This window comes from Rana temporaria, chromosome 5, assembly GCF_905171775.1.
Source record: "Rana temporaria chromosome 5, aRanTem1.1, whole genome shotgun sequence".
Lineage (NCBI taxonomy): Eukaryota > Metazoa > Chordata > Amphibia > Anura > Ranidae > Rana > Rana temporaria.
Genome location: NC_053493.1, coordinates 133,259,613 through 133,283,903, shown reverse-complemented (window position 1 = coordinate 133,283,903; position 24,291 = coordinate 133,259,613). Strand labels below are relative to the sequence as shown.

At 43.9% G+C, this 24,291-nt stretch overlaps 1 protein-coding gene across 6 annotated transcripts in view; it reads left to right on the top strand.

Annotated features, from left to right (window-relative positions):
* Positions 1-24,291, top strand: part of ZDHHC3 (zinc finger DHHC-type palmitoyltransferase 3) — a 98,237-nt gene that overhangs the window by 33,015 nt on the left and 40,931 nt on the right. Inside the window, exons 1-4 of one of the 6 annotated variants that reach the window (XM_040353140.1) lie at positions 3,808-3,928; positions 4,011-4,116; positions 7,254-7,584; positions 16,801-16,925. In XM_040353140.1, the coding sequence (XP_040209074.1) occupies positions 7,282-7,584; positions 16,801-16,925 (428 nt within the window). In that variant the 5' untranslated portion in view covers positions 3,808-3,928; positions 4,011-4,116; positions 7,254-7,281. Of the gene's footprint in view, positions 1-3,714; positions 4,117-7,253; positions 7,585-16,800; positions 16,926-24,291 lie in introns of those variants that run through there. The other 5 variants (XM_040353138.1, XM_040353143.1, XM_040353141.1 and 2 more) reach the window with 5 other exon arrangements.

Genomic DNA, 24,291 nt, shown 5'->3' with positions numbered 1-24,291 from the left:
ATCTCATGCTCACGGATGCATAGCAACTTCTTTATGCTGAGGCATAAAATGTTCAGCTTTTTTTTTTGGCGTCTGGGGAGCGGTATGGACCACATTCAGCCACAAGTGAATGCTTTGTAAATTGTTACTTGTAAATTATTATTATTCTGGCCAGTGTAATGAATTAAAGTGGTTGTAAAAATCATGATAGATGTACAAAGCAAATCCAGTGTGTTCTCAATTAAGAGCACTAAGTGTGATTTCTGTCTGCTACTTCGTTCCTCTGTTAGCATGAGTCACCCCTGACAAGTTTCCTTGACACCAAGAGAAAAAAGGTGACAGGAGAGGAAGCTCCAGCTGATTGACAGCCTCAGCTCTGTTGCTGTGTGAAGGGTGGTATCCCGTCCCTCCTATCAGATGTCTGAGCTCTGCAGAGTGTAACTTCAGCTCTCTGTTCCCTCTTATTTTTTTTTATTTTTTATATATATATATATATATATATATAACTTCTCAGACAAGCTTTAGAAATTCTGCACTTTGAATGGATGTAGAAGAGAGAGAAGACAGCAGATAAACGGGTAAAACTTTTGTAGGATGATTTGTTCCATCTTGGTGTATCGCTGAGTATATGTAAGGGTTTACAACCACTTTAACCACTTGACCACTGGGCACGAAAACCCCCTTAATCACCAGACCAATTTTCAGCTTTCGGTGCTCTCACAATTTGAATGACAATTACTCAGTCATACAACATTGTACCCATCTGAAATTTTTGTCCTTTTTTTCCCACAAATAGAGCTTTCTTTTGGTGGTATTTGATCACCTCTGCGGTTTTTATTTTTTGCGCTATAAAAGAAAAAAGACTGAAAATTCTGTAAAAAAAAAAAAAAAAATCTAGTTTCTGTCATATTAGCAGGTTATTTCTCACACACAGCATATGCATACTACAAATTACACCCCAAAACACATTCTGCTATTCCTCCCGAGTATAGCGATACCACATGTTTGCGACTTTTACACAGCGTGGCCACATAGAGAGGCCCAACATGCAGGGAGCACCATCAGGCGTTCTGGAGCACCCAGGCCAATTCTGACATTTCTCTCCTACATGTAAAAATCATCATTTATTTGCTAAAAAAATTACATAGAAACCCAAAACATTATATATGCTTTTTTTTCAAAGACCCTAGAGAATACAATGGCGGTTGTTGCAACTTTTTATCTTGCACGGTATTTTCGCAGCAATTTTTTGAACGCGTGTTTTTAAAAAAAAAACAGTTTTGTGCTTAAAAAAAAAAAAAAACAGTAAAGTTAGCCCAATGTTTTTGCATAATATGAAAGATGAAGTTACGCCGAGTAAATAGATACCCAACATGTCACCCTTCAAAATTGCACACGCTCGTGAAATTGCGCCAAACGTTGCTACTTAAAAATCCCCATAGGCGACGTATTGCAAGGTATTGGAGTATTGAGGGTATTGCGGAGTATTGGGGGGGTATTGCAGAGTATGGGGGGGTATTGCAGAGTATGGGGGGGGGTATTGCAGAGTATGGGGGGGGGTATTGCAGAGTATGGGGGGGGGTATTGCAGAGTATGGGGGGGGTATTGCAGAGTATGGGGGGGGGGTATTGCAGAGTATGGGGGGGGGTATTGCAGAGTATGGGGGGGGTATTGCAGAGTATGGGGGGGGGGTATTGCAGAGTATGGGGGGGGTATTGCAGAGTATGGGGGGGGGTATTGCAGAGTATGGGGGGGGGTATTGCAGAGTATGGGGGGGGGTATTGCAGAGTATGGGTGGGTATTGCAGAGTATGGGTGGGTGGGTATTGCAGAGTATGGGGGGGTGGGTATTGCAGAGTAAAATAAAAAAAATGATGAGTGCAATACTCTGCAATACCCCACCCCATACTCTGCAATACCCCACCCCATACTCTGCAATACCCCACCCCCCCAGGGTGGGTATTGCAGAGTATGGGGTGGGGTATTGCAGAGTATGGGGTGGGGTATTGCAGAGTATGGGGTGGGGTATTGCAGAGTATTGCACTCATCATTCTTTTTTTTTTACTGCAGAGTATTGCGCAGGGATGGCTGGATCTGTGACTGCAATTGTCACAGATCCAGCCCACAGTGCGGCGGCTGCTGCTGCCGCCCGATCCCCCCCCCCTCCCTCTCCTCTCACACTGTACCGAACGGTACAGAGAGGAGAGGGAGGAACCGGCGTCATTACATGACGCCGGTTTGTTTACAAGTGATCGCGCCGTCATTGGACGGCGCGATCACGTGGTAAGGAGCCGCTTCCATTGGCTCCTTACCGCGAGTGCTGTTGCTGCGGGTCCCGTAGACCCGGCGAGCACCGGCGATCGCGTGTGCGCGCCCGCTCGGGCGCGCACAACGCAGTCTCTGGGAGGACGTACATTGACGCCCTCCTAGAGTACAGGAACCGCTCTGTAGCCGTATTTTGGCTATAGGGCGGTTACCAACTGGTTAATGCAGAAGCACCTAAATGTGTTTCCTGCATTTACAAGCATCTACCGTTCATTTTTTTTTATTTAATGCATTAAGATAAAAAAAGCCTTCTGTGTGCAGCAGCCCTCCTAATACTTACCTGAGGTCCCTCTCTGTCCAGCGATGTCAACAACCACAAGTATCTCAGCCGTCCGAGATTCTCCTTCCTTATTGGCTGAGACACAGCAGCAGCGCCATTGGCTCCCACTGCTGTCAATCAAAGGCAGCTAGCTTATCAGAAGAGAGAGGGGGTGGGGCTGGGTCGGTGCTCCGTGTCTGAATGGACACAGGGAGCTGTGACTCGGCTTGGGTGCCCCCATAGCAAGCTGCTTGCTGTGGGGGCACTGAACCAGAGGGAGGAGCCAGGAGCACAGAAGAGTAACTCGAGAAGAGGAGGATCCGGGCTGCTCTGTGCAGAACCACTACAACAGAGCAGGTAAGTATAACATGTTTGTTATTTTTATAGGGAAAAAAATGAAACTTTACAATCGCTTGTAGACAGCAATAAAAACCCAATATGATAAATATTGTGTAGCGCAACCAAAAACTCATGAATCAAATCCAAATATTAACAAAATTCCACCATAGTGCAACTTTCAGTGACAGTTCATAGATATCCAGTGACTTCAGTGACCACCACCTGTAGCTGGGATGCCTGCAATAAAAACCAGACGGTAGTTCTAATCCCTCCACACAAGCAAAACCCCACAAAAAAAGTTCTACTAAAGCGGTTGTAAAGGTTTGTTTTTTTATTTTCTAAATAGGTTCCTTTCCCTGTGGGGAGGGGTGAGCGCGCTGACACTAACCCCCAGACAGAATGGCTAAGATGATGGGGGCAAGCTTACTGAGGAGGAACAGGAAGTGAGAAATTCAGACAAAAGAAAAAAACATTTAGAAGGGAAATCAAAGGAAAAGGTAAGTGAACCAATTTAGAAAATAAAAAACAGACCTTTACAACCCCTCAAGCAATTAACCCTTGCGCTGTCCATGGAAAGATTGCGCACTGCAAGAGTTTTATTTATTTATTTTTTTAGACCAGAAGAACTCGTATTTCCTGTATTTAAAAAAAAAAAAAAGTCACCTTTGTGTTTTTCGAAGTGATTCCTGATCGCAGAGGAGAGGTTTTTTTTTAAATACAGGAAATACAAGTACTGTAAGGGATCATCTGCTGTTAGGACATGTAATGACTCAATTAGACTTCTGATAATTGTACTATCTATCTTCAGTCAATGTACAGTTCTGTAGTTGTAGTGCAGTCTTTGCATTTACCTTTGTGCTATGCAAATGATGATCTAGGTGCGTTTCTGGGGGTGTGGGAGGAGATTGCTGGGAGGAGCCGTCTCAGGTGTGGGTAGAGAAATGACTCTGAGTAATGACAGTTTGCTTCCTGGTTGTCGGTAAAACTCTTTTCTTCCTACTTCCAAGCTGGCTTTCAAAGATTTATGGTATATGTTCAAGCTTTTCTGAACCTTTCAGGTGTGCTCTTTAGTCGGTGTATTGTGTTTTATTTTTATTTTTTCTGTTCAGTTTTTGATGTGAAGGACACTGGATTTGTGCTGTGGATGTCTGTGTGTCTGTTTTCTCAACTGTTGGCACTCGGCAGTTGAAAGCATGAGGCTCAGAATTGTTTGAGGTAGGAGATTCTGTATTGCAAACCTTCTTTCTTTTTTTTCTTTTTTTTTGCGCTTTGTATTTTCTATTTTTATTGATTGTGCATATTTGTGCTATAGAAGCTTTTGCAGTGTGTGTTTGTTTTTTTGTTTGTTTTTTTTAACCTCAGATCTTGTTGAGTAATGAATTGTGTTTTTTCCAAGGCCTGTTCACTCCGATATGCCTTGGGGGGGCCCTGCCCAGTGCAGTCCCAACATATAGACGAGGCAGTTTTGCTTTATGTACCATTAAATCAGTACACATCAACCTGCTGTGGTGAATTACGATGAAGAAAATGTAGCTTTGTGGCATTTCAATAAAGTAAAAAATAGAGGAAAGTTAAAGATGAGATGCGTTACTTATGATGCATTGGCACTGCATCTTCCAAATGCACACCAGCAGCTGTGGGACAAAGTTATAAGCTTTACACCCTGTGTATTCTAAGTTGTAATAGAGCAAATACCTAAGGCCCCTTTCACACAAATCTTTTTCAAGGCGGACCCAATCGGACCATTTATTGCTCTCTATGGCACGGCGAATGGCAGCAGACACCCGCCGGAATCCAAACAAGTTCGATAAAAAAACAAACGGATGGCGATCCGTTTCCCATCTGTCCAGCGGATCAGATCACAGATGGAAACGGACAGGCGGTCCACTTCCATCTGACTGCCCCATAGAGGATAGGGTGCTGTGTCCATGTCTGCTCTGCAGAACAGACACAGACCTGTCATCAGCCTGCTTAGCCGGGAGCCAGGATCAGCAGAGAGATCCCCCCCGCTGAGCAGGCAGATCCACTGGACAGGGTCTGCCTCATGTGAAAATGCCGTAAAGCAACCAATTCAATGCTAGCTTTGATTTATATATATAAAAACTAGCTGAATACCCGGCGTTGCCCGGTCTTCCTATCTTAAAGCGGTGGTTCACCCTCCTTAACAACAGTATAGCATTAAATTCGGCATAGTAGCGCGAGCTACAGTATGCCTGTCTGTATTTTTATATCCCCGTACTCACAGTGCTATTGTACATTGAAGATTCCGTCTGCCGCAGGGAATGGGCGTTCCTATGGAGAGGGAGGATGATTGACGGCCGGCTCTGGCACGTCACGCTCCCCAAAGACAGTCGGAGTAGGTCTCGGCTCTTCACGGCGCCTGCGCACAGGCTATGTGCAGGCGCCGTGAAGAGCCAAGCCTATTTCGGCTATTTCCGGAGAAGCGTGTCGTGCCAGGGCCGGCCGTCAATCACCTTCTCTCTCCATAGGAACGCCCATTCCCCGGAATCTTCAATGTACAATAGCACAGTGAGTACGGGGATAAAAAAATACAGACAGGCATACTGTAGCTCGCGCTACTATGCCAAATTTAATGCTAGAGGAAAAAAAAAAAAAAAAAAAAATTTTTATATAGGGTGAACCCCCGCTTTAAGCTTTTGGGGAGGAAAATCATAGTAATATAAATATACCCATCTTTTATATAAGGGTGTAGGTAAGGGTTAATTTAACTGTCATATATTTTTATTTGGCATATAAGTAATATGTGTACCAGGTATTATTGAAATATCTCCAGGCGTACAGAAGTTATGTGGGAACATACATTTCCCATTGATTTGCATGGGACTTTAAACAAAAACCCCGACCCTCACAAATGGGGGTAGTTAAGGGATAAATTAACTATCCTATAGTTTAAGTGGACATATAAGTAACATGTGACCAAGTGTTATCGAAATATCTACAGCCGTTTGGAAGTTATGAAGTAACATGTATTTCCCATAGAGTTGAATGGGACTTTAAAGAAAAACCCCGACCATGGCAAATGGGGGTGGGTAAGGGTTAAACCACCTATCCTATGTTTGTTGCTGACATATAAGTAACATGTGTGCCAAGTTTCATGTTAATATCTTTAGCCGTTTGGACGTGATGCTGGAACATACATACACACACACACACACACACGTTGAGTTTTATATATAGATAACGGGCCTATTTTTAAGTAAATTTTTATCTAAAGTGGGTAGAAGTAGATTTTTGTATTTATTTTGTTAGGGTATGGGTTAAAGTGGTTGTAAACCCACTTTTTTCACTTTTGCCTACAGGTAAGCCTATAATAAGGCTTACCTGTAGGTATAAAGAATATCTCCTAAACCTGTACGGTTTAGGAGATCTTCCCCTCGCAATGCGCCGCTGATTGCAGCGGCGCATGCGCAGGGGGGATCCTCGGCTGAAGGGCCGGCCCCGCCGACCCATGCCGGAAAGGAAATCGCATGCGCGGGAGTGACGTCATCGCCGTCCAGGTAAGTTACCTACCTCGTTTCGAGGTAAGTATTTCATAATCAGCTAATATGCGGTGCATATTAGCTCATTATGGCTTTTTCTTTGCTGGTGTAAAAAAAAAAAAAATGATATGCAGGTTTACAACCGCTTTAAGATCAGGGGGTTAATTTTTGGGGTTAGGGATTATTATTAGGGGTTAAGGTTACGCTATTTATTTTCTATTTATGATTATTCATTTTCTTTATTGAAATAATGAATACATTTTTATTTAAAAGGGAAGTAAAGATTTAATATTTTTTTTCCCACAATTATACTCGCCCTGGTGGATGCAGCATCAGTGCGATGCTGCATCTGTCCCCCTGTACCTCTGCACTGAGAACAAAGCTCCCCGAGCAGAGAGCTGCATACTGTCAGTCACAGCTCTCTGCTCTGCCCCATCCTCGCTCATTGGAGCACTGGGCTATGTAGGGGGCGGGGGCCACCAGCTCAGCCTCTCAGCAGCTTGCTGAGGCTGAGCTGGGTATCAGTCCAGGCACCTGGCTGATCCAGACTTTGTCGCGATGACGCGGTGCCTGGACTGACATCTGAGACATCAGCAGAAAGCAGACTTTAGCCTGCTCCCTGCTGAAAACGGGTCACAGAAGTGCAAAACGAATTGCACTTCTGTGATCCATAGGAGAAGTCCAGCCAAATAAGTTTTTTTTTTTTATTTATTTTTTTCAATTATCGCATTTGAACAGAAACTCTCAAACGCAAAAACTGCATTAATTTCTATTGAACAAAAAAATGCTTAAAAAATATTTTTTTTATTGTTTATGCTAACCTTTTATATGTCAATTGTCTATCTCTTTTAGGAAAAAAATATGGAATGTAAAACTTATCATGTCGCCCCCAAGCCACCGCTTCCGCGACATTGAGAGGACAGCTGAGTACCTCCAGCCAGAGAAGTGCGCCCCGCCGCCCGTGGATAACTCCATGGATAAAGTGTGGTTTATCAAGGATGGCTGCGGCATTGCATGTGCCGTGGTGACCTGGTTCCTGGTTTTCTATGCTGAATTTGTTGTAATTTTTGTTATGCTGCTACCATCCAAGGACATTATTTATAGCACAATTAATGGGATCATCTTTAACATTTTGGCTTTTATGGCACTGGCATCACATATGCGGGCTATGATTACAGATCCTGTAAGTATTGATATTATGGTATTGCTGTTTTGTATATTTTTATGCATGATGATGTAATAAGTCATTCAATTTCAGGTCTGTATATGTCCTAAACCAAGGGTGTTAAACTCCATTTCATTGCGGGCTGCATCAACATTAAGGTTGTTCTCAAAGGGCCGGTTTTATCTGTAAGACTATAAATTTATCTAGGGCTTTTTTTTTCTCAGACAGTAGGTGCGGGAACTCGGCCATGCACCCCCCCCCCCCCCCCTTAGGCAAGGGGCTATAAATACCAGGAGTGTGTTGCGCACTTCGTGCAGAGTTCAGGGGTGCGCTGCGCACTTAGTGCAGGGTTGAGCTCTCTTTCGCAGGCTATCCACATCTCACTTCTACCCCTTTGTGGCTCTGACCTCTGCACCATTCTATCCTACCTCTGCCCACATCAGACCTAATCTCTCAATCTCCTCCCCTTCCCACAAAAACTTCCTCACATCTCACCTGCCCGGCTCTATTACCTCCTGGCAGTCTCTGTCTCTCTCTCTCTAGGTCTCTGTCTCTCTCTCTCTAGGTCTCTGTCTCTCTCTCTCTAGGTCTCTGTCTCTCTCTCTCTAGGTCTCTGTCTCTCTCTAGGTCTCTGTCTCTCTCTAGGTCTCTGTCTCTCTCTAGGTCTCTGTCTCTCTCTAGGTCTCTGTCTCTCTCTAGGTCTCTGTCTCTCTCTAGGTCTCTGTCTCTCTCTAGGTCTCTGTCTCTCTCTAGGTCTCTGTCTCTCTCTAGGTCTCTGTCTCTCTCTAGGTCTCTGCTCTCTCTCTCTCTAGGTCTCTGTCTCTGTCTCTCTCTCTCTCTAGGTCTCTGTCTCTCTCTCTCTAGGTCTCTCTCTCTCTCTCTCTAGGTCTCTCTCTCTCTCTCTCTAGGTCTCTCTCTCTCTCTCTCTCTCTCTCTCTCTCTCTCTCTCTCTCTCTCTCTCTCTCTCTCTCTCTCTCTCTAGGTCTCTCTCTCTCTCTCTCTCTCTAGGTCTCTCTCTCTCTCTCTCTCTCTCTAGGTCTCTCTCTCTCTAGGTCTCTGTCTCTCTCTCTCTCTAGGTCTCTGTCTCTCTCTCTCTCTAGGTCTCTGTCTCTCTCTCTCTCTAGGTCTCTGTCTCTCTCTCTCTCTAGGTCTCTGTCTCTCTCTCTCTCTAGGTCTCTTTCGGCTCTCGGGCCTTGTGTTTCACATGGTCCTAAACAAATTCTATACCTGTCTCATAAATGTACCCTCTCCGTTTTATTTTGAAAGTCGCTGACCTGAAACAAGAATTTACTTGCTCCATGTTTGTTTGCATCAGGGATTCAAAAAAATGTAAAAAGCCAGATATAGCCAGACAACTATTTTTTTTTTTTTTTTTTTGGATGGATGTCAGCAATTGCACTCTACGTATTTCTCTCAGCACAGGTTAAGTGTAACTAAAGGCGAAAGGATTATGTTTTTTATTTTATTTTTTGGGGTAGAGTAATGAAGGGTTATAACTTGTTTTTTTGACCATCGGGGGGGGGGGGGTTATTTCTTAATTTCCTGTCCCATAATCAAAACAGGAAGTGAGAGGCAATCCCAGGGTGTCACCAGGGCCACCAGAACTAGTGTCCCCATTGAAATATTTCCCATATATTGCTATTCTGAGGTCACCCCAAATTTGATAGTAATGTAAATGGGACAAATAGAGAGGGTGAATCTCCCTAACTGGGGCACAGACGGCAATAAAAGCCTAACTAATCCATCTCCACTCTATTCAAAACTTAAAAAAAATAAAGTTTTACCTTTTTAGTTTTATACTTTAAAGCAATTTATATCATCTGTAAGTCTGTGCTATATGAAATGCACGACACTGAGCTGCATGTGACCACCGCATAAATAAATGTGCAACTTTATAGGTGCAGAAATGTTGACTTGGCTCTTTGTGTAGCGTTTAGAGTGTTTTAACCTCTATGCATGTAAACGGTTAATAAGATTGCTTGAAATATAAGTGAATCTTTGAGAATTCTGCTGCAAAGACATATTTACTGTCAGAGTGGAACACCCTAGTTGGTATCTTTGTCGCTGAGAGCCTCACTTATCAGGATGAATGTTTACTCAGGAAGGTGTGTAGTAAGTTCCATGTCATGGAAACACAAAGCTAATACAGCACCCTGTTGTAACTTTTTGTGTCATCTTTATGAATCTTGGCAAAGTTGCTTGTTCCTTTCTTGTGTACCAAATGATTCCTTACACTCCGTTTGCTATATACTATAGCAGAGACATTGGCAATGCAAAGTTCCATCAGGCATTGATCGTATGGGAGTTTTTTCTTTGGGTTTGTGCAAATCTAAGATTTCAGGTTCTGTTGGACACTGACATGAGTTACACCACTTAAAGTCCTCAGTATAGCAGAAGAATGTTACCACTTCAGGCACAAGAGGCGCACTTAAAAGTGGGCCTTGCATTCCATGTTAGGACCACTTCTTTAGTGTGGCATCCCTCCCCCTTTCTGAAATGCTGCATTAAACGTTTAAAAAAGAAAAACAACTGAAGTTGGATAATTGATTCACCTTTTTCCAGCTTTGATAGTGCAGGGGTTAACATTGTCGTCCTGCTAACAAGATTTAGGGCCAGTTTACACCATACGCAGTTCCGTACAGTTTTGTGTGCATTTTTTCTGCACTAAAAATGCATGCACAGTGATTTCTATGTATTCCAATGGCTTTTCGGTGCAGAAACTGACTGCATGGTGTGAACTAGAGCCATTAGAATACACGGAAAACACTGTGCATGCATTTTGTGCAGAAAAAAAGCACACGGAACTGCGTCTAGTGTGAACTGGCCCTTAGGAGAATGTTGATTATTTAATATTTGACCTGAATACTCTGCAGCACACAGTGGAATTTGGACTACTCAGAGGGAGAATGATGTCGCCCATGCCTGATGATGGGAAGGAGGGCAAGTGTATTATACAACCCCCCCCACAGAGGTACTAAGAGATTCATTGATGCCATAGCATGCATGGTACCAATGTGGGTTGGACTCCATCTTGAATCCAACCTTTTGATTTTTCGGCAACATTATTGCAACTATCATTAAAATTGACATCTCCTCTGATCTCCAGACCAAAATTTTAGCTCTTTACTGGGCACCCTCAGCAACAATCAGGATCAACAGCATATGCCTGGGTCCCCATCTTCATATAAAATGGGAACCATTAATGCCCTGTACACACGATCACTTTTTGTGATGAAAAAAAATGAAATTTTTCCAACTTCATCATTAAAAATGATGTTGCCCACACACCATCATTTTTGAAAAATGATGAACAAAATGACGGCAGTCCACTCTAAAGGGGAAGTTCTATTCGCCTTGAGGCTGCTTTTAGCTGGTTACTTGTTGGTAAAAGACGATTCGTGCTTTTTTGTCTGTTACAGCGCGATGAATGTGCTTACTCCATTATGAATGGTAGTTTTACCTCCCGTCTCAAAACTTGCTTCTGGGCATGTGCGGGTTTAAAACGTCATTTTTGCCCACACACGATCATTTTCTATGACACAAAAAATGACATTTTAAAAAATTCAAGCATGTTCAAATTTTTTTTTTTGTCATTTTTCAGAAGACATAAAATGACATTTTGCCCACACACGATCATTTTAAATGACATTTTTAAAAATGTCATTTTATTTCATCACAAAAAGTGATCGTGTGATCGTGTGTACAGGGCATAAGGCTTTCCATTGTCTTTCTGTATTTTAGCCATCGGAGATATAGCTATAGTGATCCTCAATATCGCTTCCATCTGTGGTGTTTGCATGGATGTTTGGAAATGTTGAGCCTCTATGCCAATGACCTATTCCGAGTTCTGGTTGCATTCTCCTCCAAATTTGCTGCCAAAAGCAACTTTAAAGCTCACCTCTGGAAATAAAATATTCCTTGCAGTGGGGCTGTGCACATCAACAGAAGGGTATTATTATTCCCACTGACGCCAATGATGAAGCATAAATTCTTCCTCTGACACCAACGATGGGACACTAATCCTCCCACTGACACCAACAATTGGGTACTATTCCTCCCACTAATACCAATGATTGGGAACTATTTCTCCTCCACCCAATCATGGGGGTGCTAATTAATTTTTTTATTCCCACTGACCACCAAGCCTGCGTCATTATTTATTCTGTTTATGAAGCTTGGTGAACCCTGGTCTAATGGAACAAAAACATTTATTTATTTTTATTATTATTCACGATTTATATAGCGACAACAGTTCATGCAGAGCTTTACAATGTATAGTGGGGACAACAGAATTGCAGTACAGTTCAATACAAAGGGTACAGGAGGGCCCTGCTCGTAAAGCTTACATTCTAAAGGGAGGGGGTGGTAAAAAAGGTATTGGCTGCAGAGAATGATTTGCTGGGGGTGGCTCGGGGACAATTGTTAGGTGGGTGTGGGATAGGCTTCCCTGAATAAATGAGTTTTCAGGGATCTCCAAAAGGTGGACAGGGTAGGGGCTGATTGGAAATACTGGGGCAGGGAGTTCCAGAGGATGGGAGAGGCTCTAGAGTAGTCCTGAAGGCGAGCATGGGAGGAGGTAATAAGGGAGCTAGAGAGCAGGAGGTCCTGGGAGGATTGGGGGGGACGATTTGGGTGATATCTGCAGATGAGGTTAGTGATGTAGATGGGGGTGAAGTTGTGAATTGCCTTGTATGTTGTGGTTAGCCATTTGAATTTTATACGGTGGGGTAGGAAGCCATATTCCAACTTGTCTTTTTCTAAATTGCGAGCCAGATTGAAGCAGCTGCTCCTGATGCCACACATGGTGTCCTGGTGACTTGGCTTGGAAGGTGGGCAAAAAAAAATCTGATCGATCTGCTTAACTTCTGGTTTGACTTCCTGTTAGTTCAGGGGTCCACTCCTGGAGGTGAGAGTACCTAGAGAGCCTTGGGTGAAGGGATTGTCACTGTGTGTGAACCTCCTCTCACTGGTGGATTTACTTTCTATGGACTTTTTTCATTTATTTCTATGTCCAATATTTATTAATATATTTATCACAGACTTTATTCATTTGTTTTCTATTCATTTAATTATCATTATTGGTTATTAACCTTTGATGTCATTTATTTACACATTTGCGCTGCACGGTTTTCTTTTTACTTTTGCGAGCCAGATTGTTCTACACTAGAAGTCAAGTGTTTGCATAAAAAAAGCACTAAGTGCTGTCATTTGACAAACAAATTGTGGTGATGTCAGAGGTTGCCATACCTACTTAGGCCTTATTTGCTTTGTAATTTAAGACAAATTTCCATTTGTAAACTGGTATTTATTTAGCCAATGCTTTAAGAAGGGCCAATAAAACTAGTACTGGCCCCTCTTGTTCTGGTGGTGTCAGTTCATGTGTGTGGTGTGTAAGGATGAGCTCTGGCGTGTTCGCATAGTACACGTGCAGAACCCGCCAGGAAGTCTTCACAGCGCTGCGCTAATCACAGCCAGGGAGACACTTCCTGATCTCTGCAGCTGAGCATCGGGACAATGTCTTCCTGGCTGTGATTAGCGCGGTGCCGTGCAGACTTCCTGGCGGGCTCTGCGCGTGTACTATGCGAACACGCTGGAGCTCATCCTTAGTGGTGTGTTGGCCTGGTATCACAGGGGAAGACAACCATGCTTACAAAAAAAAAAAAGTGGATCCAAGCCTAGATTCTGAATGCCAAGGCCTCATGCAAACTGGACTTTTTTCAACTGCTCTTAGGGGAGTCTGGATTTTTTTTTTTTTTTTTTTGAACGCCCCTGCTTGTTGGCTTGTGTGTCCATGCACACACAGGCTTTTAGAGGCAGAGGAGGAAAAAAACACAGCCAGTGCATCCAGCAGCAGTAGGGTTTTGTCAGAAAAGACGCCTCTAAATGAGTCTAAACTCAATTTAATGCTAGGTGCATTTAGTGCTTGAGCGTTCATTTTATAGGACCAATATTATTATTCTGGCCAATGAAATGGTTTAACCCCCAAATACCTCTGCCAGGAGGAAAGATGTCTAGAGGAGAGAGAGAGAGAGAAAAAAAAACACGTTCAGTGTGCCCAATATAGAAGCTATCTGCTCCCAGCTGTCTTTTTTAAAAAAAAAAAAAAAAGAGGAAAGGGTTTTTAACAGTTGGTTTTATTTGACTTGCAGCTAAAAAATAAATAAAAAATAAAACAAAATGTTAAAAACCCTTTTTTCTTTTTTTTTTTTTTTTTTTTAGCTGTAACATGCAAAAAAATTTGATGGTAACCATTACAGTGTGTGGAAGTTTCTATAACGCTGAAGATAGTCAATGGGTGATAATTGGGCCTCATGCACACTGGCAGTTTTACAGCTGCTTTGGCTTTAGACATTTTTGTTTCTGCAGCCAGCAAACTCCCCAGCATCTTATCCAATGTTTCCATGCAGTCTCTTATCAGCATTTTTTGGCTGGGGCGTTTGCTGGCTGGAAAAAAAAGAACAGATCTAGTGGGTTTTGAAAAGAGTTTTTCAGCTGTAAAAAAATGCTCAAAGGCCTCATGCACACAGAGCGTTAAAAAAACGAACTGCAAAGCCTGTATCGATACCAGGAAAACGCGTCTGTTAACACGTGCTTTTAGAAGCGTTTTTGTTAGGTGTTAATGCGTGTTTAGCAGCTTTTCTCTGCCCTCTTCTATTTTCCACTGCAAACTGACTGCATAAAACATGTAGAGCTGATGGCTCCCATCAGAGAGAGTGGGCTGAAAGCCAGGAGTAGCTATTTGGTCTGATAGACTGTTCTTCCAAGATAAGGGGAGACTATTTGGGGGAAGGCACTGCCCATAGATATGCATACTTGGTACATCCTGACATTTGTTTATATGTAACGATCTTTAAGGGGAAAAAAAGTTCAGCAGTTGGAGTTTTTATCACTTCGCATCCAGGGACATGTTTACATTTTTTCAAACTTGTTGCCTTTAGTAAATCCACTCCTATGAGTTCTCTGAGGCCATGTCGAATATAATGGTGTTAGTTTTAGTGTACACAAATGCCAGATAATAGGCAATTGTTTGGTGAAATATAAAAGGATAGGCTTGAAGCTAGATGTGTAGATACGCCTGTGAAATGGCAAAAAAACGACACTACCTAAAAAAAAAAAAAAAAAAATGTAATAGGTTCTTGCTATCACAAGGGGTCTGACAGGCTCTCTTTATGGAGACATTGACATTTTTCTTCCCTGTCACAAATCATGCTTGATTACCTGCCTCCCCTAATAGCCAGGGGAATAAATAAATTGAAACGGGAAGTGATAAAATGTTTGTCGCTTTCGTTTTCACTTGCAGAGCAGTTGGGGAATGGACCTGGGTATATTGCCCTATAATCGGTGTCGGTGGGAGGGAATACTGCCCCATTGTTGGTGTCAGTGGGCTGAATAGAGCCATTTCCCATTTTTCCGAAACATAAAAAAATACTGCTGTTCCTCTTTGTTAAAGAGAAGCTCCAGGCTCCTTCAGATTTTTTTAAAGTGATTGTAAATGATCACCTTGTAAAACAACCCATTCAGTTTTAAGTCCCCTTTCACACTGAGGAGTTTTTCAAACGCTTTTGCGTTAAAGCTCACAAAAACGACTTTCCATTAAAATCAAGATGCTTTCACACTGGGGCGGTGCGCTGGCAGGGAGGTGAAAAAACTCCTGCAAGCAGCATCTTTGAAGCATGTTTGGAGAGCTAAAAAAAAGTGCCTCTCTCCATTTGAAATGAATTGGAAGTGCCTGAAAAGCACTTCAAAAGCGGGACTCTCCTGCCATTGGCTCCCAAAGTCGGCCAATGAGAGAGGGGGGCAGGGCCAAACCGTGGCTCCATGTCTGAATGGATACACAGAGCTACAGCTCAGCTCGGGTGCCCCCATAGCAAGCCATTTGCTGTGGGGGCACTCGACAGACAGAAGGGGCCAGGAGTGCTGAAGAGGGCCCAGAGAAGAGGAGGATCTGGGCTGCCCTGTGCAAAACCACTACACAGAGCAGGTAGGTATAACCTGTTTGTTATTTTTATAGAAAAAAAGAGACTTTAGTATCCCTTTTAAAACTAAAGAAAAGCAAAATTGCTGAGTTTTTCTTTTTTGGAGAAACAAAAAAAAAATAAAAAAAATTTTGCTCCATAAGACGCACCTAGGTTTTAAAGGAGGAAAAATGGGACAGTGCAGGAGGAAAAAAATAAAAATGTTCAGTGGATACCATGCCAACCCACACCTCCCACCCCCTTATCACCAGCTCACCTCTGGCAGCAGTGGTGGGAGGAGTAAGAAGAAAATACAGGGACAGACTGGACCAGGCTAGTGCGGCCATGGCGCCGGGGGTCTCCCGGCTGGGAAAAAAAAAATGATCAAAGGGAGCAGCCAGGGCTCTCGCTGCTCTTGGGTTGCTGTCACCTCTAGCTGGGGTCACCCCCATAGTGACGCCACTGACACCCTCGGTACGCCCCTGCCAGGATGTGCCTCACATCCTGTCCTCTTTTTTTTTTTTGCCACAGAGAAGCAGAGCGCCTGTATTCTAACGCTACGGGGGGAGGCGTAGTCAATATTCGCTCCATAAGGTGCATAGGCCCCCCATTTTTTTGGGGGGGGGGAGTGCGTCGTATGTAGTGAAAAATACGGTATATCTTGAATGGTTTTGATTTGATAGAAGCTCCAATTTTTTATATAATCCCTTGATCCTTTAAAGCAGAGCTTCACCCTCAAAACAAAATTCCCTCCTCTCCACTCCTCCTCTCCTCTGCTACAAAGCACAAAACATTACCTTTTTTTTTCTATGTATTTTTTGGGCTCCACCCCCTATGCACATCACCCGCTTAGACAGATGACCTGCACTGTGCCTCCTGGGATATACACGTCGCATATCCCGAGAGGCATAGGCTTTCATTCAGAAAAGAATGAGGGGGCCTGCCCAGCAGCATGTCATCGAGAGGCCTGCCGATAGAAGGTAGCTTCCCTATGTTGTCGCACTAAAACATGGTGGTGTAGACCTGAGCAATGTAAGAAGAGAAAAGGATCTCCGTAAGAAGATGCTGGATCTGATGCGTGGGTAAGCATCTAAAGTGTGCAGAACCCTCAACCTAGTAAGCAGGGGTTAAATAAAAATGGGCAGGGGGAGGTTAAAGAGCAGCTTTTAAAGTTTATTTTCTGGACTGACTGGCTTCGCATTGAGTTCTCTATTTATTTGTCTACCCTGTGTACCATATATATAATTACAAAGTATATGATGAATGCATTTATTTTTAGGGTACTGTTCCAAAAGGAAATGCCACAAAGGAATTCATTGAAAGCCTGCAGCTGAAACCGGGGCAGGTGGTTTACAAGTGTCCGAAATGTTGTAGCATCAAGCCGGACAGGGCTCACCACTGCAGGTACTGCTTTACCTTACCATCACTATACTACATAATGATACAAAAGGGAGGAAATGTCTTGTTATCATGATACAATACATTTTAGATTAATGGGGATTATCAAATATGAGCTCCTACTCTATTTCCTAAGAAGATTTAAAGAACACCACAATTAGAATGTTGCTTGATAAAATATATTCAGTATTTGTATTTCAGACACACCTTAAAGGTGATCAGAAAATTTGCATCTATGACTGAGACGCACCTTTTGAAATGTGATCAGAAGATTGCATCTGGTTAATACAGGAAATATTTGTATAACTTGTCTAAAGCCCAAAATGTTTTAATTTTTAGTTTTGTATGGATTAGGAAAGAGTTGGAGCCCATCAGTCTTTTTATGTTGTCAGAGTCCCCAGTGGGAAGAATTGGGAGTGAGGACAAATCCCAAAAAGTTGAATAGAGGGGACATTTTCCAATACAGACATTGACTTTTTGCTTTGATAGAAACTTGAGATTTCCGTTACTTTGGAAAGATTTTCTATCACTTCCTGCTGTGCCTGTGAGACAAATGTCAAATCACTGACCAGGTTTTAACCATCCTCTACTTTGTCCAAAGCTAAAGGGGGGGGGGGGGGGAAATTTGATATATTTTGATTTGTAACATACCATGGGCTCCTAGGTTCACACACTTGGCTGTATTGACAGTTGGGAGCAAGACTGGCTTTTAAATGTAACATACTGTATATGCAAGTACCTTTAGCATAGCATTGTGTTAATGTAGGTAGAGGAGGGATCCTTTGTTCTGTTCAACACCACATTATTTCTTAAACACTGCTGTTGGTGTCACCTTCCCACTCCTTTTTTTTTTTTTTTGTATTCCAGATGCTCAGATTATTTAGGTCATGTCAGTACATCAGTCATACCAGGCCATGTCATGTGAAAGCATAACCTGATATAATCTCTATAAAAAAATTTCCAGCAATAACTTTCATGATCCTTTTTATATATGTAATCCAAAAGAGTGTCCTTTTTTTTTTTTTCTTTTTTTTTTTAATACTTTTGGTGAAATGGATTTAGGCACTGTCAAAAAACGTTATACGAATGTTTTTTTATTTTTTGTACATAACGGGATACAGAGTGGTATAGTAATAACTATGTGGGTTTATAGGCCTACCTTCAGGTGATGGACACTGGCACACCCAAGACAGGAAGTCCCCTTCCCTATAGAAACCCCTCCCATACTGGGAGTAACTCCAGTTTTTTTCGCCAGGGTCTAAGGTGTTGGTCACGGTTAAGAGGTGTTACGAGAAGCCTCGTTGGAAGGTCCTGTTGGGCCAAGCAGGCTATACCGGATCCGTCCAAAGTGCCACTGAGGCCAGAGTGGACGGTACCCAGGCCTCGGTTAAGAGGAGCGAGGTTTTGCCTGTAATGCCTCTCCTAGGATGGCTGGATCCTGGGTTCCAGTGCTTTGGTTATGCCATATACCAAAAGTTACTGTCAGGATGTGCTACAGGTCCAGGGGAGTGGTTATCCTAAGGGAACCCGGTACCTGAAGGTCTTTGGACATACCCGCCGTGATGGGTGAAGGTTGAACTGTCTGTTTTTAAGCAGAGTCCTGCAGCGGGAAAGGTAAGTGAAGGTTCCTGATGAACTTGGTTCACTCAGGAAACCTTCCATTTGAGCATACGTGTAATGTCTGTGTCAGCCCCTAGATGTTGGTGTCATACCTAGTTAGACATGCTGTTCTGTGTTGGGAGATTTTTGCTGTAGTGTGCTACTGACCTGTTGAAGATATTGCTGTGCAGACAATAGTGAACCAGGGTGTCTCATGGCCTGCTGGCAAGCGGAGGTGGCATCCATAGATCGGTTCCATTTTCCAGGCAGCATCTGACTTGCAGCAAGCTTCGGGCTCTCTCCCCCCTCCTTTCCCTGCTCCAGAACACCAGTGGTGTAGTCGCGCGGGAACCCTGAATTCAGGGAGGTGTGATGACGTGAGGGGGCGGAGCTTATGCTGCGCCCTGACATGCACGGCGCAAGCGTGGCCAGTCTTTATAAGGATGTGTGCTACAAACGTTATGGCTGACAGATGGACACAGTAAGCATAGAGAGGCTAACAGGTATATGGTGACAGGCATCCCCATAGACACGCAAGTGCTCCGCATCAGGCTGATTTAGATGGCAGCTCTCAGCTGGACTATAGCTCAGCAGTAAATGTGATTTGGAGCAAGTACCTCTGCTTTGTGCTTAGGACTGCCTTCCAAGAGGTCGGGACCTAAAATAAAACTCCTAAAAAACCAAGGGTTTCCACATCGGGCTCGGAGGATCCTGGTCAGACCTCCACTGTGCCAAATGTTTTTTCTGCTGCCAGGGTGCTATATAGGTCCAGGGGTGTGGTGTTCCTGCCATGGACCCCGGTCCCTGAAGGTCTAGGACTATACCCACGGTGAAGGGGGAAGAATGGGCCTCTTGCTTGGCAATACCCTACAGCGTGGAAAGGTAAGAGAGGACTTGGTTCGACAGTAGGTCTTCTGTAGGGGACTATGGGTCTTGCCTATATTATGCTTCTATGCATGGGCAATGTAAACCACGATGTCTTCTGAGACGGGATGGCTCAGGGCACCCATATACCTCCCCTAGCTGGCATGTAGCCTGGGCCACTATGTCTGTTCAGACAGGATGGCTGTAGTACCCATATATCTCCCCTTGAAGGGGCTGGTACATAAAAAAAATGCCCTTAATCCTATGCAAAGGATTGTCTTCCATGAGTAGCTGCAAGTCTTATCTGTTTTTCCACTACTATGGGCAGTAAAAGACGTGCCTGATGTTTTCGCTTACCATGCTTTCCAAAGACGGAAGCTTAAGTGTTAGCTGGTCTATTGTGCGTCCCACTTCCTCAGCTTCAGGCTCTACCATGTCGCATGTGCTCACCGGCTCAGTGCAGTCGCAGAGAGGGCTCTTCAAGAAGGCCCAGACGTCAGAGCTCTGTAAAGCTAGGGGGACACAAACGTAAGCACCTTGTGTGAGTTGTATACAGATTCATCTAAGACGCCTACACCGCATCTAGCTGTGCAGATTAGCAGGCATTGTTGCTGCCAGACTAAGTTCAGCTGTGGATGCACCTGGGTTAAGTTCCTCTGATTTTAGCTTAGGACTTTTGTCTCCCCATTGAATAAGGTCAGGGGTAGGAATATAAAAAGGAATCGCCACCTGAACCTGGTGGCCCCTTATTCTCCCCTGTAGAGACTTAAACCGCTCACAAAGTGAGCCATCAGACCTGTCAGGCAATACAGCCTCCCCCAACATTGCAGCCACTCTGCATGTGTTTTGTTTTTTGCATCGCATTTGTTGTTCTATAAGAGGTTAACTGCTATGTTCGCAGCATCCTCACAAGAAGCAAAAAAAAAAACAGGGTGTGCCTTTTCCTGCTTTAATACTTAAACAAAGGGATTAGAACAGCTGGGTATGAAGGTTCACTGTCAGAGTACAGGAGACAGGAGCTGCAGCCTAACGAGGAGAAGCTATCAAAAGCCCTACAGGTTCTGATTGCACCTGCAGTCTTTTCAGAGATTCATGCTGCATATAACTTCCCTCTGCCTAGTCGGCCTAAGCCTCTATCTTCTCCTTGGAATGTAAAGAGAGGTTTTCCTATAGGTGGCTAGTAAGACCTCCATATGATCCTCAGCCTGGTGTCGGCTTCAGGCTAACCAAATGCATTGAGGAAACGCACATCTACAGAGGATAACTTCCTCTTTACCAGTCCGCATGTTGCATAAGATACATGAGTTTGGAATGCATGTGGGATAAAAACAAGTAACGGAGCATGTTTTATTGTGCATCGCATAAGGATACATGTTTCTGTCTGTATGGTGTTGCATGTTTGTTAGAGTTGCATAGAAATGCTTGAGTGCATAAAGATGCTAGTTACCTGATCACTCAAGTCCTGGATTACCCAAGGATATTTGGTCACACAGAGACTTGTTTCCACAGAAAGGCCTAAAATCGCATAAAGACGTTTGTATGCATAAAAATGCTGGATCACACATGGTTACCTGATCACCCAAATCCTTGATTACCCAAGGATGTTTGGTCACACAGAAGATGTTTGTTTCCACAGAAATGCCTAAAATCGCATAAAGTTGCTTGGATGCAAAAAAGATGCTGGATCACACATGGTTACCTGATCATCGGCGTCCGGGATTACCCAAGGATATTTGGTCACATAGAGAGGCTTGTTTCCACAGAAGTGCCTAAGTTCGCATAAAGATGCTTGTATGCATAAAAATGCTGGAATCACACATGATTACCTGATCACCCAAGTCCTTGATTCCCCAAGGATATTTGATCACACAAAGAGGCTTGTTTCCACAGAAATGCCTAGAATCGCATAAAGAGGCTTGAAGGCATAAAAATGCTGAATCGCACATGATTACCCGATCACCCAAGTCCTTGATTACTCAAGGATATTTTGGTCACACAGAGAGGCTTGTTTCTACACGAATGCCTTAAGATCACTTAAAGATGCTTGAATGCAAAAAGAAGCTGCATCACACATGGTTGTCGGATCAACAGAGTCCTGGATTACCCAGGGATACTTGATCACATAGAGAGGCTTGTTTCACAAAAATGCCTAAGGTCGCATTAAGATGCTTGAGTGCATAAGGATGCTGGATCGCACAGGGGTGCTTGGTCACACAAGAGTCCTTGGTCAAACAAGGGTTCTTGTCCGCACAGTAGTGCTTAAAATGCATAAGATGTTGATCGCATGGAAGATGCTGAATCGCATAAGGATGCATGATTACTTTAAAGTTGCACACTGCGGTCTAATTAAGGATTACAGGATTCCTTGTGTTTGCATAGAAATACGTGTCTGCATGGGTTCATGTTGCACATTGTTGCATAACACGTTTATAGCGCATGCTTGCTTGCAAGATGCTTGTTCCAGAGCACACATGCTATATGCATGTTTTGCTTAAAACATATTTATATGAATTCATGCGTCCAGGAACACACGCTGCCATGTACACACACTTCCATTGAGGTATATGGCTTTAACACTTGCCACATACACATATGGGGAGCCAGTTGCATATGTGTTTATTTACTAGGGTCTGCAGAAGTTGTCTGCGTTTCGCAGGGGAACAGCACTATCTCCAGTTGGTGGTCTTGCCCTTTTGGGTTAGCCTCCGTGCCTGGGTTGTCAGGGTGCTAGGGCCCGCCTCTAGCAGGTCTGTAGGCCCAGGGTATAGCGGTAATGGCATACCGAAGCAAACTCCTGCTGATGGGTCAGTCAGTAGCATGGCTGGACCTAAGGGTGTCCAGCATGGTCAAGTATCTGGAACTCCTGGGTTGGGATTCCAGTCTAAAGATACATTCTTTCATTTGACAAGAAGCTGGGTATGTTTGGCACAGTCCAAAAAGGAGAGTTTTTTGGCCTCAGACAAGACCATCGCTATAAGAAAACTGGTCTATGTGGTCACGGCAAGGAACAGTTCCTTACTTTTGGCCTTTTTGCTTAAGGCACTAGGGAAGATGCTGGCTTTATTCAAGACAGTTCCCTATACTAACTTTTATTCAGGGCTGTTATAAACAGTATTTTGTCGGCCTAGAAAGAGTGGATCTTGACCTAGCATTATCCAAAGAACCCGGTCCCAGAGATATGCTGGAATTCCTCTTGGTGATTCTTAACTAAAAGGGTTTGCCAGGTCAGGAAGAGACCATGGCCCAGGGGAAGTAGTCAAGCTCCAAGGGGGCCTTATCTGTCAGCTAGAGCTACCGATGGAGCATCTGGCTTAGGGGCCTGAACGTTCAGGTGGCAGGTTGGTTCTGTCAGGCCTCGTACACACGACAGAGTTTCTCGGCAGAATTCACCGAGAAACTCGGTCAAAACCCGGATTCTGCCGAGAAACTCTGTCGTCTGTACAGTTTTGGCTCGATGGAGCCGCCGAGGAACTCGACGAGAAAATAGAGAACATGTTCTCTATTTTCTCGTTGTCCTCGTTGTTCTATGGGAGAAGGCGGCCCGCCGAGCTCCTCGGCGGCTTCATCCCAAAACTCGACGAGGAACTCGACGTGCCAAGCACGTCGAGTTCCTCTGTCGTGTGTACGGGGCCTCAGAGTACAATCAGACTATACCATACTAGTGATTTACTTAATTTACCAAGGAGGAGCTTGTGCCTTGCCTATTGACATTCGTAATTTCATGAAATGCAGAATTGGCAGGTGATTCGCTGGAGCCGTCAACAAGTCTCCGGGAGAATGACCTCTACACCCTGACTGTTTTCCTGACCAAATGCCACAGAAATGGTACCCTGTACATAAGATGTATTGGCGTCCAGGCTCAACAAGAAATTGAACAGCTTGGGGTCAAGGACAAAGGATCCACCCGCATGCGGGCAGATGTGTTGTTAATCCGGGGGGACCAGTTGTCACTGGTTGTGTCTCTCCCCCCAGTGCCGCGACTTTGTGGCTTCTAGGCAACATTAGAGGAGAACGGAAGCTGGCCTGATTACTCCGGCATAACCCTGACGACCTCTCGGTGCAGGAAAAAGTAAGGGTGGTAGTAGAGGACCCACGGTCCCTTATATCTTGTCCAGACCTACTTTGCAGGGGGGATTACATCCTGCCTTGCAACAGGTGAATTAATGGTCTGGCTATTGTAGCCCACATTCTCGAGGATCGGGGCTTTCAGAATCGGCGGCAATTCCCTTGATTCATACAAGAGAGCTGGCCTCCAGGACCTGATATCCTACGGTCTGGGAGGCCCATGTTCCTGGTGTGAAACCAGATGGTGGCATCCGTGGAAGTTTGTCAAAGGTAAAATTCCTGCCTTCCTACATTTGGAAAGGAGACGGAGATAGCCTTAAGTTATATCAAGGATCCGATCTTAGCGTTGCTTCCAAAGGTCGCTTGCTTCACACTCTTTGGTCCGGGCTGTTATACAAGGGGTGACGTGCATAAGTCCACCAGTTGGGTCGTCCTTGTGCTCAGAGGATTGGCTCTAGTTTTGTCGGCTTACAGGGTCAGCTCCTTGGGCCGATGTACCATATTTCCCTTCATCCTTTAACAAGGGAATTGGTGTTCTTGGTTGTGGTACCCTCCAAGAGAGTTTCAGTATTGGCAACTTTCTTGGTATAGAGCCATACTCAATGATTCCTACAAGTAGAGTGATATTCATCCTCACCCAACCTTATTTACTAGAAGGATCTAATATTCATTTGAATCTAGATATTCTTACCTTCCATTTTTTCAAAACCTTGTTTTCGCGGAAGGAAAAGTTATTGCTTTTCTCTCAATTGAGATGAGAGCAGTTAAATACCTATCTGAAGGTTTCAGATATAGAAAGCGGACGTTTTTATTGGGCTGCCAGAAGACCCTAGATGGGCAGGCA